Source organism: Loxodonta africana, chromosome 5 (genome assembly GCF_030014295.1).
Source record: "Loxodonta africana isolate mLoxAfr1 chromosome 5, mLoxAfr1.hap2, whole genome shotgun sequence".
NCBI classification, from domain to species: Eukaryota; Metazoa; Chordata; class Mammalia; order Proboscidea; family Elephantidae; genus Loxodonta; species Loxodonta africana.
Window position 1 is genome coordinate 64,036,534 of NC_087346.1, and position 15,834 is coordinate 64,052,367.

Below are 15,834 nucleotides of genomic sequence, written 5' to 3' on the forward strand. Positions count from 1 at the left end.
TTAGTGGCCATTTGCCCCACTACGATCTATGTCAGAAACCAAGATACATTATGCACATTTCTGAGAATGACCGTAGCTTAGTACAGAGCATGATTTATTCATTCCCAAGAATTAAGTTCTCTGAAGAAAAATAGAAATACTAAGGAAAGTCAATGAAAATGTTTTAAAATGAGCAGAAAAAGTTATATTTTAATAAAATAAGCCTAATAAAAGTTCTCAATCCTTTTTATTATATATTTTTTCTCTACTTGACTCTGGATTACCATTTCAACTAATCATTTTCAATGGTGAAATGCAAGAAAGTCTTCAGATTAGGCAAGATAATAACTGCTTGAGATTTGGGATGCTTTGGAACACGCTTATGAAGGGACTCATGGGGGTTAAATAACAATACCACTGAACTCCCTTGGCAGAAAGGCTAACTCAGGCCTTAATCAGTCAGGATTTTGTAAGATCTCAGTGAACAAGGTAGGCTGAGGAATGTACTCTGACTGAGAATGGCAGAACAAACCATCACTATGTTAGCTGGGGATCAGGGCACCAAAGCCTGAATAAATGTGTGCAAAAAAAAAAAAAAAAAGATTCCCTAAAATGTGAAACTCATTTATATCCACACACAACTTCAATAGCGAAGTAGGGAAAATCACTAAGCACAAAAGTTCCAATACGCTTCGGAAAAAATTAAATGAAGACAAGCAGCCACGTACTTGATTGTATTTGCGTTGTTATGTTCTGAGAGTTTTTGTCTCCAAACTGCTATAGTTTCATCATTTATTAAACTGGTGTAATGTGCTTGGTTCATAGTCCTGAAGTCAACAGCAGGAGAATAATTCTAGAGGATTAAATATACCAATCAAAAAGAGAAATTATGTAGCATGGGTCTTGGCTCCTTTCCTCCCCCCAACGCCTGACATTCTCCATTTTGTGTTTCGCTTATGTAGTGGACGCTGTGGGGCAACGCCTAGATCCCCCCCACCCTCCAGAATGGGGGCAGTCAATTACTCCCCCAGATGCTGAGCGTTAGCTCCTGACACCTCATCATTGGGCTGCTCTCCAGGAATCATATTTGACTATTGCTTCACCCTTTTCAAAACCAATGGCAGATCAAGGTGGGATACAAAGGCCCAGCCCACTTGCCTCGATTTAGGACTTGGCTGAAGGGTCACCCCAACTTCAGAGCTCCCCAAGGGATTGGTTGAGACCTCTGTTACCACCGAACTACAGTTCAACTTCCTCCTCTGCCCAGTCCTGCCTTCCTCATCCCTGAGTAGATGTTGTCCTAGAGAGCACTCCCCAAAAATCTTATTCAGCATGAATCTCGGTCTCAGAGTTTATTTTTTAGAGAACTCAACTCAAGACAATTTTTCCAGACTTCTTTCCCCTTTGCACTGAATCAACATACCATCAAGGTTTTTAAGTTATTAATCATTTACCAAAACTCTTTGCCAAACTCCAACAAAATATATTATAAAAGTCAGAGTTCAGTTATACTCTATGTTGCATTTAATCTATGAAAACTTCATTTGCCTCTTAATTTCTTGCATTAAGTACATAGTTATAAATTCGTAAGAAAGATGCATATTGGGGATGTTAGTAAAGGCCTCGAAAGTCCCAAATGCTGCCCAGCATTATACAGGCTTTATTCACTCTAAGACTAAAAAGCAAAACACATAAGTACTTGCATTTTATTAAATTGCTTGTTTTCAATTTATTTTCCTAAAACCCTGTTCTTGATCTAGAACTAAAACTTGGAAGTGCTTTTTATCTCCTACACTTGACACTAATATCAAAGAACAAGGCAACATTAAAGCATTCACCCATCAGTTCATAAAATAATCTCTTTTTGTCTCCTCTGTACCTACATATAAAAACATAACTTGCAAAGTAAATTTTCTTGCTTTACTCTCCCACAGTTGTGAGTTAATGTGGGAAGGAAGAGGGCATGTATTAAATCAGACATGTTTGACAAAGGTTTTGATCATCTGGTGCTTGATAACGGGTCTACTAAAAGTGGGCACAGATGTTTACTGAGAGAACAAAAGCCACCTTGACTTATATAGAGGAAGCTGGTAAGCCAAAGTGGACGCCTGAGCACACGCGAGCAAGATTGCCTCTTTCCCACCTGGTTTTAAAACTACTGTTTTATAAAGTCTAATTACCTTCCCCATTCAAAGGGGCAACTGAACATGGACTCTAACATAGAGTTACAATAAAAGATAGACGTGGAGCTATTTTCTTCTTCTTCATTGCATGTCCAATGAGCCACAGAGAGCCCTGAATGAAGCAGAACCTCAGAGTCATTTAAAAAAACAAGAAAAAGCATCATTTTTCTGTGCCTTCTAATAACATGAGGAGCCCTGGTGGTACAGTGGTTAAGTGCTCAGCTGCCAACTAAAAGGTCAATGGTTCAAACCCACCAGCTGCTCCACGGGAGAAAGGTGTGGCAGTCTGCTTCTGTAAACATTGCAGCCTTGGAAACCGTATGGAGCAGTTCTACTCTGTCCTGTAGGCTTGCTATGCGTCCAAATCAACTCGATGGCAATGGGTTTATTTTCTTATGGGTTTAATTACATACAAGCCAAAAAGAAAAAAAAAAAAATTGGTCTAGGTTAGTTTTTCTGAACTGCTGTTGCACTTTGGATCACCAGGAGAATTTTCAAAAATCCTGATGGTCAAGTCACACCCAGCCTGATCAGAACCTCTAGAGGTATCTACTTTTTAAAGCTGTCAGTGATTCCAATGGGCAACCAAAGTTGAGTATCACTGTTCTAGGAAAAAAAGGTCACCTAGTAGGATGTGAAACAGACAGACACACATGCACACAAACACACACATGCAAACAAACACACACACATTCCCTCTTCAATCTATCTAAGGAAAGAGACAAAAGGAAAACTAGAAATCATGCTTTACACTCACTAACTTGTCAAGACCTAGAATCAAATGCAGAGAGTATTTAAAGATTATCTGAATATAATTCTTCTGCTTGCCTCTTCCACTTGAAGGTCTAGCACTAATGAATGAGTGGGCAGGTTACAAAAACAGAGTATGTCTAGATAGGAAACTGGTGGCATAATGGTTAAGTAAGTGCTTAGCTAACCTAAAGGTTGGTAGTTCAAGCCTACCAGTTGTTCCACGGGAGAAATACACGGCAGTCTGCTTCCGTCAAGATTTCAGCTTTGGAAATCCTATGGGGCAGTTCTCCTCTGTCCCATGCAGTCACTGTGAGTGAGAATTGACTCAATGGCCATGGGCTTTTAGATTTGTCTACACAGAAGTTTTTCCTTGCTATTTAAGCGGCTCTTTAAGAGCTAATAAATACATATGATTTGATCAGGGCCTATATCTAAACAAACATCTATGGTTAACAGTTAATATAACGTTTGTCTAGTTTTCAGTTTTACAAAGAAAGAGCAACAACTTCCTAAGCAATATTCTACTTTTCGTTTCTTTTTTCTGTTATCTTACATTTTTCGTGCATACCACTCTTCGCAGTTGTTTGAACCTCAACCTGCCCTGTTTCTCTAATGCTACACTGCTCAACTTCCTACTCACCAACGAGTGCTTTCCAGTTCCAACACTAAATTTACAATAAATTTAATATCCAATGTCACACACCAGATACTATATTTATTTAAAGACCGAAACCAAGTTTTATGTTCTATCTACTTGAATTTCAAGAGAAAATTAAAGCTAGGTAATAATACTCAAAGCAGCTTTTATGAAAACGAATACTTACAACTGTATTACTTATGGATGGAAAGTTATTTCCTGCAGAGATTCAGTGCTTTTCATATTTCATTGCACTGGCATCTTGAAGAAACAAAGAATCTCAGCTTTCCTCAGGATTTCTCTGTGAAAGTCTAAAGCTGGTTCTAAAATAAATTTAAAGCACAGTTCCAAATCACCCCAGATGGCTACACTAAACAGAGCCTTATCCAGACTCCTGACCCAGAAACTATCCCATCATCAGTTTCAGCTGTCCAACTGCAGCCTCGAGCTACATCAGAACCTTTTCTACCAAATCATAGAATAATACTGACCAAATAGGAAGAAACTGATATATTTCAGGGTAGCAAAGTATCAGGACCATGGTGGGAGCTTCCAGGACTCCCTGCTTCCACAGTTCCTCATTTCCTTCCTGGCCAATTCTGGGTCCTTTAGAATCACTAATGGTCCCTTCATGCTACTCCAGGAGAGGATAATGGATTAACGCACCAACTGAAACCCAAACCCAATGCTGTGGAGTCGACTCTGACTCAGTCTCTCCACAGGGTTTCCAAGGCTGTAAATCTCTATGGAAGCAGACTGCCACATCTTTTTCCTGAGTAACCCCTGGTGGTTTCAAAACACTGACTTCTTGGTTAGCAGTCAAGCGCCATCAGGGCTCCTGATCAATGCACCATCTATAGTTAATCCTTTTTAAATGCTTGTTGAATAAATGGAGGGGGTAAGGGGGAAAGAGGAGGAGGAAAAGGAGAAGAAAAAAGGTACAAGAGCAGGGAGATTAAAGGGGGTTAAAAAAAAAAAAAAAAGCCTGTGGAGTTTTAGACTGATTTCCTCTGCCCAGAAAGAGTGGACGAATTAAAGCTCTGTCATAGATACTTGGATTTGCATTTCAGTCTTCCTTAAATCCTGAAAGATACTTTAACTTTGTTCTTCCTGGCTTACCCACTATAGTACTGCAGGAGACAATAACACACGGAGTCGAGTGGATTCTTACTCATAGCAACCCTACAGGACAGAGCAGAACTGGCCCCATATGGTTTCCAAGGAGTGGCTGGTGGATTCGAACTGCCAACCTTTTTGTTAGCAGCCATAGCTCTTAACTGCTGCAAATGCAATGTGGTCCCATGAGCATATCATACATAATAAAGGACATGAAAATTGTGATATCTTCTCTATATCAATCACATCAAACAAAAAAAACTAAGTTTTTAAATACCTAAGCATTTGTTGCTACTGAAAAGGGAAGGAAAAAATGGAAAGACTAATAATGCCAAAGTAAGGACAAATACTCTAGGCCTCTTTAAATCTCTTTTGGAACAAATATGGGTATAAATAACTTTAAATGATAAATTAGAACTCTATCATTAACATACCAGGAAAATTATCAGCACTTCAAGGGAGAAAAATGGAGATAACGTCTTCAAGGGTTAGTGTGCTTATTAAGACAAAATTGGCAGCAATAAAGAGTAACATTACTCTGATGTATTTGTTAAAATAAATATTGGTTCACCATTATTCCACTCCAAAAAAATAGTCAAAAGAAAATTTTACCTCATATTTGGAGCAAAGTACAAAAGTTTGGTCTCCTCCAGAGAAGATCTGCTTAACAATATGATATTTAAAGCGATCTGTCAAAAAAATTTTCAAGAGTATGTTTTTTAATAATTGAAGTTTCTCCTTGATACCTTTTTCTAATATTCTAAATTGTACTGGAGAAAGGTTTCCTGTTCATTTTAATTATGACAAAGAAGTAAGAAACCTCTCCTGGCTCTTTGCCCAGCAATGTTTCTACTTCAGTTAAAAATAAACATATAAAATGGTATCTTCTGCTATAACTCTACCTCTGTCCTGACCCACTGCCTCGCCCTGCACCTAATCCTAACCTGGTTCCTATTTTTCATTCTAACTCTGTGTACGCACTGATCAGAAGTCTAAAATGAGCACTACCATAAATGGTAGCATAAGCTTAACGAATAATTCAATATCTGAGTGTGGTGATCCCTAGCCCCTTCAGGATAAGGCTTACCATATGAGGGCCTCCATTCCCTGCTTTATTTCTCAGCACACTTGGGTCCACATAATACTCTAATAGCATCCAAACCACTTTTATTTCTAATACATCACGATACTTCATGCCTCCTTGCCTTTTCCCTGTACCACCCCCAGCAGGAACCTATGAATGGTGCCTCCTGGACAATAAACTGAATGGTGTTTCTGGGATTGCGCAACTCTGTATTACTCACAACCACCCACTCCCCCATGGTCCTCCTCTACCTAGCTGGCTCCAAATCACCCTTTTACACCCAGCTCAAACTTCCACACCAGCATACTCCTTGATGCCTTCCTCTGGGCTCTCACATTACCATATAGGCTGGTTCCTAAAACCACAGCATTTATCATATAATATTTTAATTTACTTATGTTATGAAATCATTTGAAAAACATTCAAGCACAAATTTATGATCACATAAGTTGTAGTTAAACTTTACAAATTTGCGATGTTAAATTAACCTATAAAACACTTGAGTTCTAAAAGCGGTATGTTTCTTTGAAGGATTCTGGGCAAAATATTGAATGAGGCAGGAAGCATCAAAAGAAGATGGAAGGAATACACACAGTCACTATACCAAAAATAATCAGTCAACGTTCAACCATTTCAGGAGGTAGCATATGATGAAGAACCAGTGTTACTGAAGAAAGTAGTCCAAGCTGCACTGAATGCACTGGAAAAAAAGCAAGTCTCCAGGAATTGATGGAGTACCAATTGAAATGTTTCAACAAATGGATGCAACACTGAGAGTGCTCACTTCTCTATGCCAAGAAATTTGGAAGGCAGCTACTTGGCCAAGTGACCAGAAGAGATCCATATTTGCACCCATTCCAAAGAAAAGTGATCCAGCAGAATGTGTAAATTATTGAACAGCATCATTAATATCACACACACACACACAAAAAAAACCACTGTCACAGTGTAGATTCCAACTCATACCAACCCTATAGGACAGAACAGAACTGCTCCATAGGGTTTCCAAGGCTGTAAATCTTTACAGAAGCAGATTCCTACACCTTTCTCCTGTGGAGTGGGCTGGTGGGTTTGAACTGCAGACCTTTTGGATAGCAGCCAAGCACTTAACCATTGCGCCACCAGGGTTCCTATTAAATCACATGCAAGTAAAATTTTGCTTAAGAATATTCATAAACGTTGCCGCAGTACATCAACATCTGGTATTGAAACTGCCAGAAATTCAAGCTGGATTCAGAAAAGGACATGGAATAAGGTGTAATAGCTGATGTCAGATGGATGCTGCCTGAAAGCCGAGAATATCAAAAAGATGTTTACCTGTGTTTTATTGACTATGCAAAGGTATTCGAATGTGTGGACCATAACAAATTAGGGATAACATTGTAAAGAATGGGAATTCCAGGACACTTTTTTTTTTTTTTAATAGTGCTCATGCGAAACCTGTACACAGACCAAGATGCAGTTGTTAGAACAGAACAAAAGGATACTGTGTGATTTAAAGTCAGGGAAGGTGTGTGTCAGGGTTGTATCCTTTCACTATACTCAATCTGTATGTTGAACAAATAATCCGAGATGCTGAATTATACGAAGAAGAATGCCATATCAGGATTAGAGGAAGACTCATTAAGAACCTGTGATACGCAGATGACAAAACCTTGCTTGCTGAAAATAAAGAGGACTTAAAGCACTTATGACGAAGATCAATGACTACCACCTTCAGTATTGATTACACCTGAACATAAAGAAAACAAAGTCCTCACAACTGTACCAATAAGCAACATGATGATAAACAGGGAAAAGATTAGATCCACTATCAACACCCATGGAAGCAGCAGTCAAGAAACCAAATAACGTATTGCATTGGGCAAATCTGCTGCGAAAGACCTCTTTAAAGTGTTAAAAAGCAAAGATGTCACTTTGACGACTAAGGTGCGCTTGACCCAAGCCATGGTATTTTCAATCACTTCATATGCATATGAAAGCAGGACAATGAATAAGAAAGACTGAAGAAAAATTGATGCCTTTGAATTATGGTGATGGCAAAGAATACTGAATATGCCATGGATTGCCAGAAAAATGAACAAATCATCTTGGAAGAAGAACTGTCAGAATGCTCTTTGGAAGAAAGGTTGGTGAGACTTCATTTCACTTACTTTGGGTCGTGTTATCAGAAGAGACTGGAAGAGACCCTGGAGAAGGATATCATGCTTAGTAGAGAGTCATCAAAAATGAGGAAGACCCTCAATGAGACAGACTGACACAGGGATGCAACAATGGGCTCAAACGTAGCAATGATTGTGAGGATGGCGCAGGACCAGGCAGTGTTTCGTTGTGTTGTACACAGGATTGCTATGGGTTGGAAATGACCCAACAATAACACATATTTCTTAAATACACATATTTTCAGTGTGACTAAAATGCTTTGGAGAAAATGAAATTTACAAAACACAGAGAAGAAGACCAAGCCATGTTTTGTTTTTAGGAAAATCACCGTAACAAAACCATGTTTATTTTATACTGTAAGTTCCACTGCGTCTTTAGATGCTCATGTATTCATCCCATAACTATTTATTGAATTACGAGTTTGTACCAGGCTCTGTGCTATATGCTAAAGAAGAAAAGACTCAGTCCCTGTCCGTAAGCTTTGTCTAATCCAGTAGGGACCGTATGATTGCTATTGTTTAAAAAAAAAAAAAAAGTCTGATCAGGTCATAAGTATATCACTTTAAAGACTTCAAGATAAAAATTAATCATTAAATCACAATTCTTCTTAACGATTCTCCAGCCCCACTTCAGACTCTAGGATTAATGCCTCAAGATGAGGCAGTAACCCAACATGTCAGCCTTTCTTTGATTTCTAATGAAATGGACACTGCTATTTAACAATTTTTTTGAGAAGAAAAAAAATGGCTTAAAAAAAAAAATCACATCATGTTATGACCAGAACAGTAACGGCCAACTGCAGGTAGCATAGCACAAGCATTAAGAGCATGAGCTTTAGAATGAGGCAGACCTGGGTTCAAATCCTACCTCCAAGAGTTGTGTGTGATCTTGGTCAAGTTCTTAACCTTTTTAGCACTCAGTTTCCTCATCTCTAACAGAGGGATAAAAACCACTAGTTCTTAAGGTCATTGTGATAGCTTAGCATAGTAATGGAACTTAATTAAGCATTCAATAATTATTTATAATAATAAGTTAAATAATAATAAATACATTTTATATAGTACTACCAAGATAACTGGGAGCCAAAATAATACTTTCTGCTTTACTTATCCTCTAGGATCTTAATTATAGAGCTTCATTAAATATTTATTGATTGATGTTTAAAAAAATATCTCATATTCATTGCCTGCAAAAGGCCTCAAGGGTGAATAATAAACAGTTGTTTTATCATAAATACCATTAAGTTCCAATGAAAATCCTCTTACCAGCTCTGGCTGAAAGCTGGCCACTATGGGCAGCCCAGTACCCCTTCACAGGAGACGGGCACTTAACGTTACAAGTGTGTCCAGTTCCTAATTGACCTCTTGCTCCACAACCAAACGCATAGATGAGTCCAGAAGAAGGCACAAAGGCTAGCGTGTGTTGTCTGAGGAAAAACAATTTAGTTAACTTGTCAGCACAGTTTTTACCAATCTGGATCTACACTCAGGCTCTGGCTTTTAGTTTCTACACATGAGCACAGTAATTCTTAGGTGTGTGCTGGTAAGGCCTCCCCCAGTTTTACAGGTGAATTGGCTAACTCCTCTTCCAGTGGCTAGCTCTCCACGACACTATCCGCTAGGCAGTGGGTAGGACAGTGTAGGTGAGTTGGCCATCTCCTCTTCCAGTGGCTAGCTCTCCACGACACTATCCGCTAGGCAGTGGGTAGGACAGTGTAGGTGAATTGGCTATCTTCTCTTCCAGTGGCTAGCTCTCCACGACACTATCCGCTAGGCAGTGGGTAGGACAGTGTAGGTGAGTTGGCCATCTCCTCTTCCAGTGGCTAGCTCTCCACGACACTATCTGCTAGGCAGAGGGTAGGACAGTGGGACTTGGAAACAGCTGAATGATCGGCTGCCTTTGGCCTTTGGAATGAGTGGAGAGAAACAGGGTAGACTCAGGCAAAATTTCCAAGAAGTTCTTTGGGGTGCTCTTGTTTTCCTTTCTTTACCTCTCCGTATCCTGTTATCCTCCATCCCAAAAGAAGCCTAATGTCCTCATGCTGCTTGGTTTATCTAAAACCCTTCCATGCCACACCCTACTCAGATTTGATTTTCTCCAAACTTTAAACATAGGTGTTGTGCATGCGGCTAAGATTTCTTTAAAATGATGGTGGTTAAGGAACCCCAGTGGCACAGTGGTTAATCACTCGAGTGCTAACTGAAAGGTCAGCAGTTCAAACCCAACAGCTACTCAATGGCAGAAAGACATGGCAATCTGTTTCCATAAAGATTACAGCCTGGAAACACTACGGAGCAGTTCTACTCTGTCCTATAGGGTCACTATCAGTCGGGATCAATTCAGTGGCACACAACAACAGGTCTAACCACATTCTCTATCACTACAAAGACAAGATCTATTTCTGGGTCATAGTAGATACCAGGAAACTCTTAGAAGCACTCACCTGCCACAAGCGATCTGAGTTACTTCACTGCCCATCAGCTCTAGAACTCTTCTTGGATTAACCTCATCATTCATGGAGTCATGTCCAAGTTGCCCGCAGGAACCAGCACCAAAGGTAAACACACCTCCATTCTAACAAAGAACAAACACCACATGAGTTTGCTGCATCTCTGAGTTTGAACTTACTTCTCTAAAACCTTCTGTATACAGAATTCACATCACAATGGTCTGTCCAAGTTCACTATGCTCACCTGATACTTAGCTCAAATCACTTCTCTGGAACACTTGCTGAATAGAAGAGTAATAAAAAAGGAATTTAAGACTGTATCTTTATGGAACAAAGATACACTATTCAAGAAAATGTGTTCCATCTGTAAATTTTAAAAATTGTTTGAAAGTACAATGATGTGTTAAGAGGCAAAAGAGAGAGAGAGAAACAAGGAGATAGATGAAATGAGATGGTTTTTGCACAATGTATTTCACAAATTCCAAATTCCTTGGTAAATACAACTTTTTTTTTTACACACAGCCGTAGACATTTTATTAAAGTGACTCTATAGCAGTATTTGGAGTCCTGGTGGCACAGTGGTTAAGAGCTTGGCTGCTAACCAAAAGGTCGGCAATTTGAATCCACCAGCCACTCCTTGGAAACACTGTGGGGCAGTTCTACTTTGTCCTATATGGTCTCTGTGAGTCAGAACTGACTCAGTGGCAATGAGTTTGGTTTGGTTATAATAGCATTCACTACAAAAATACATTTTCATTCTGTTCAGATATAACTATATTTAGAAGTTGATATTTATAAAACATCAATTATACTGCCATCTCTTTTTTATCTATTTAAATTAACATAGAATGATGTTTTATATGCTATATAAAGATAACTTACATTGAATTATTTTTAAATGTTACTATGAGAATCTACAAGATATTACCAAAGAGGTAAACACAAGCACATAAAAAACCAGTCTTTTCCTAATCCTATGGAAAACAATCAAGCTAAGGTATTGTACACAATACTTTAATAAACACCAGCACAACTCTTTCTAAAAGATGCTATCGAAAATAATGAAGCAATGATAATCGTCCGTCTCACACCCAGCACCAAAGCACTACAGAACAAATCAGAGAATCCTGAGCCCCTTACTTTTGTGAGGACTGCTGTGTGTTCCTCCCCACAACTAATATAGACCACTTTCTGCGTTCGTAAGAGCTTCACGTGACAAGGAGACTCTCGATCTAGAATAAGACAAATAAATAAAATGTCAGAATGTCAATACCATCTGCCTTTGAGACAGAATTACCCAGCCATCTTAGTTTTGGGGAGGAGGACCATTTTGGATTCCTGACTCACATATTCAAATTCTGGCCTGCATCTCCATTTGAATGTTTAACAGACATCTTAAATTTAGTATATCTAACACCCAACTCATGGTTTCCTTACACCTTCCAACTCTGCTCTTTCATCACAAACAACATTTTCCCATTTTAACAAACATCAACTTCATTCTTTCAACTCTTCCTCTCTTTACTTCAACAATGAGCAAATCCAGTTGGCTCCATCTTTCAGATACATTCAGAATCTGACTTTACTCTCTCTCACTACCTCCAAACGTGGGTCACTCCTCTCCTCATAACCTTCAGCATCTCTCCTTCTCACTGACAGAAGAAGCTCGAACCAGTAATGTAACTTGCCTAGAGGGCCCTCCATATTGGGCCCGCACTGCCCCTCTGACCCCCAGTGCTGCTATTCTTCCCCTTGCTGACTCCTCTCCTGAGCACCCCACTTCCTGCAGCAGTCTTTGCACATCCTGGTCCCTTTGACTGGAACATTTTTCCCCCAGATATCGACATGGCTCATTTCCTACCTGACTTCCTACAGGTCTCTGCTCAAACATCTTTTTTATCAGAAAAGGCCCTCCTTAACTGCCTCACGTAAAACAGGAAGCTTTATTCTTAAACCCTCTGACATGCTACATATTTGTTTGTTGTTTTCCTCCGCCCACTAGAATATAATCTCCACAAAGCCAAGGATATTATCTGTTCTGTGCACTGCTACGCCCTCGGTACCTAACACAGGGTTGGCATAGATACTCAGTAAACATGTGCTAAACAAATGAACGCGCTTTTAAACCAAAGAGGTACATACGAAGAATTCACCTACCTTTTTCATCACTGAGTCCTAGCTGCCCTGCATTATTCATCCCCCAGCCAAAAACAGCTCCTGAGAGAGACAGGGCAAAGCTGTGAGCCCCTCCTGCAGTCACCTGGGCCAGTGGGATCCCCTCCAGGGACCTCACCCTCTGCGGGCTGGCTTGGGAGGGGAACTCCTTCCCCAGGCCCAGCTGACCATGGCTGTTCTTTCCCCATGTGAAGAACTGCCCATCTGAAATAAGAATAGGATAACTGGTATTACCAGAACTGGCACAAATCCCATCCACATAAATAATCTAGTTAGAACAATACAGCTGCCCAGTAGGGTCATTTGTTAGTTGCCCCACGCCCCCTGAGCCCCACCTCAGAGCAAGGAAACAGAGACACTTCATGCTGTACGATGGCCAAAATCAAAACTCCTACTTGTCAGGACAACAGAGACATAAGCTGTGTCTTACTGCCCTTTCAAAGGCTATTAATGTTTATGCAAAGAAAATATTAAACGTTTAAGTCAATTTAGTTTTGAACAGGCCAATACTAGGCTCGGATTCACTAAGCTGAACTTGTTCTGACCACACCAAAACCATGAAGATCAGGAGTTCAGGAGGTTCAGCTGTGAAGACCTGGAGCACACTGCAGAGCATCTGACACAGTATATAAGTGCAGACTTCCCCCGAATTTGTTCTAACATAAAGTACTGTACTATTTGCTGGCTTAGGTTTCTATAGCTCCTTTTCTATTTTGGGGGGAGCTTAAAGGTTAAATACAGCTTGATAGTGGGATGTAGCTAAAAAAACCCAATCTTCCATAGACTCAAGAACACCTATGTAAGGTCCTGCCTCTATTCATCTTCCCTTGGGTGAGAGGTTAGAACGGAACAACAGTATAACCACTTCCTTCATCACCCAACCTAGCTATGCCCCGGGCTGCCTGAGAACTGCCACGGGCCAACAGAAGCGCACAGCCCCTAACCAGGTAAAGGTTTCCAGTTAGATAACAACACACAAAAATACAAAGAGAAATGCTGTCAAACTTAACACAACATTAGCACACATTTAATGTAACATTACCAGCTGCAAGAGCCAAGCAATGCCAGTTGCCACAGGAAACTTGTAATATTGTCTGCTGGTTCAGCTTTTGTATTAACCTAAAACAGAAAAGGTTTTCTCCTTAAAAAGAACATTTTTGTATTAACCTAAAAGAGAAAAGGTTTTCTCCTTAAAAAGAACATTTTTGTATTAACCTAAAACGGAAAAGGTTTTCTCCTTAAAAAGAATATTCATACTCAAGTACAACTATCAGAAATACTCCCAGCTAAATAAAACAGTTGTAACAAATAACATCATCTTTCCTAAAAGACATCACCCCTTTCTAAAAGTATTTTCACCACAATGATTAAGTGCCTGGCTGCTAATAGAAAGGTCAGGGGTTCGAGCCCTCTAGTGGATCTACAGGAGAAAAGACCTAGCAATCTACTTCCATAAGGAGTTCAGCCTAGGAAACCTTATAAGGCAGTTCTACTGTAACCTATAGGGTAACTATGGGCTGAAATTGACCCAGTGCAACCTAACAACAACAACAACACAATCTTACATACTTCAACCCATTACTACCATCTTATGTTACTTCCCACCTTGTCATCTTCAATTCAGGGACAAATGGAGTAAGCTACAGTAGAGCCCTAAGAATATGCCAGGTGTTTAAATGGCTTTCAAAATAAGGGCAATGCTGCCCAAACCCCGATTCCTTAGGATTATAAAGAGGAGGAGCATATGATTTCTTTTTGAATCTCACTCTTTCCGTGTGAAACATACAGATAAGAAGAGAACCTGTGAGAGTTAAATAAGAAAATCCATGTAACATGCTAGGAGCTGTCCAACAGAGCCGGGCAGCCTGAGAGTATCTCCTGCTCTCTATTTTAACAGGAATTTACAAGTTGTCATGTTCATCTTCATTAAGAATATGCCACGGGAACAAAGGAGTCAGATGGACACCCCATCAAAATAGGGACATTTTGGAGGACAGATGTCCAGTGGGGGGCAAGGATTATTAGAGTAACAGGTAGATAACACTTTCGTTAATGTTTTATCTTCTCAGATACAAAAAAGTTGAAAGAGTTTACATATGCATTTTAATACCAAACAGAGCCCAACTAACTTCTTAAATGAGATAGTTGCAGAATTCCATGTACTCGTGAGAAATAATAGAGAGATCCTGTATACACTTTGTCCAGATCCCCAAAGGATTAACATTTTACAAAACAATAGTATAATATCATAACCAGGATACTGACATTGATACAGCCCACCAAACCTATTCAGATTTCCCATTTTATTTGTATTCATTTGAGCGTAAGTACATTCAGTTCTATACAATTTTATCACCTGTGAAGGTTCACGTATCCACTACCACAATGAAGATACTAAAGGGTTCCAACACCACAAACATTGCTCAAGTTGTGCTTTTATAAACCACAGCCACCTCCCTTGTTTTCTCTCCTCTCCTAGCCCTAATACCTGGCAACCACTAACCTGGCCTCCATTTCTAAAATCTTATCATTTCAAAAAACGTTATAGAAATGGAATCATAGAGTAGGTAGCCTTTTGGGATAATAATTCCCGGGACATTCATCCATTGTGTGTATCAATAGCTTGTAGAGCCCCCCAATTTTTTTTTTAATTGGAAAATGCATTATTGCCTGGGAGGCCAGTGTTTCAGGAGTCACTCTACAGCAGCAGCCTTTTTTCCTGGCCCGCTTCCACTCCAGTTCCCCGCAATGCTCTGTTTGTGGGTCACCATTACCCTTGTCACAACCTTCACAATCACAGTTACAGAAAGAAAGCAGATCAAAGGACAGACAAGTAACAGGAAAATTATACCTTGAGGAGAGAACGTCTTTAGTGCAAGTATATGCTGTGTTTCACGCACTTAGCTCACTCTATCCTCCCAATAATACAATATAAAACCCCATTTTTAAGTTAGGAAACTGAGGCTTAGAGGGGTTAAACGATTTGCCCAAGGTCACTCACCTAATGAGTAATAAAGCCAGAACTAGAATCTGAGGATATTTGACTTCAAAGCTGTGTTACTTTCCACAATACTTAGACATCAATTAGTGGATTTATTTAAATTAGTACACAAATCCAAGCCTTGGATATCATCCATAATTTATACATGACGAATAAAAATTAAATTGCTGTTATAACACAGAATACACTTCATTTTTAGAAATGAAATGTCATCAAAAACTTTGACCTGAATTTTGGGTCATCAACAAGCGAAATGTTTTTGTCATCAATGTTATAAATCTTTTCCCTAAAATT

The 15,834-nt window shown here is 39.5% G+C and overlaps 1 protein-coding gene across 15 annotated transcripts in view; it reads right to left on the bottom strand.

Moving 5' to 3' along the window:
- The window catches only part of HERC3 (HECT and RLD domain containing E3 ubiquitin protein ligase 3), a 136,024-nt gene that overhangs the window by 62,462 nt on the left and 57,728 nt on the right, over window positions 1–15,834 (bottom strand). For 11 of the 15 annotated variants that reach the window (XR_010322051.1, XM_064285564.1, XM_064285562.1 and 8 more), the window contains 7 exons: window positions 13,582–13,658; window positions 12,522–12,743; window positions 11,505–11,596; window positions 10,359–10,489; window positions 9,181–9,341; window positions 5,281–5,357; window positions 708–832 (listed from right to left, as the gene is read on the bottom strand). Coding sequence is in view for 13 of the 15 variants with exons in the window: in XM_064285564.1 (XP_064141634.1) it covers window positions 708–832; window positions 5,281–5,357; window positions 9,181–9,341; window positions 10,359–10,489; window positions 11,505–11,596; window positions 12,522–12,743; window positions 13,582–13,658 (885 nt within the window). In the remaining 2 variants the exon portion in view is untranslated. Of the gene's footprint in view, window positions 1–707; window positions 833–3,745; window positions 3,876–5,280; window positions 5,358–7,905; window positions 8,102–9,180; window positions 9,342–10,358; window positions 10,490–11,504; window positions 11,597–12,521; window positions 12,744–13,581; window positions 13,659–15,834 lie in introns of those variants that run through there. The other 4 variants (XR_010322052.1, XM_064285573.1, XM_064285574.1 and 1 more) reach the window with 4 other exon arrangements.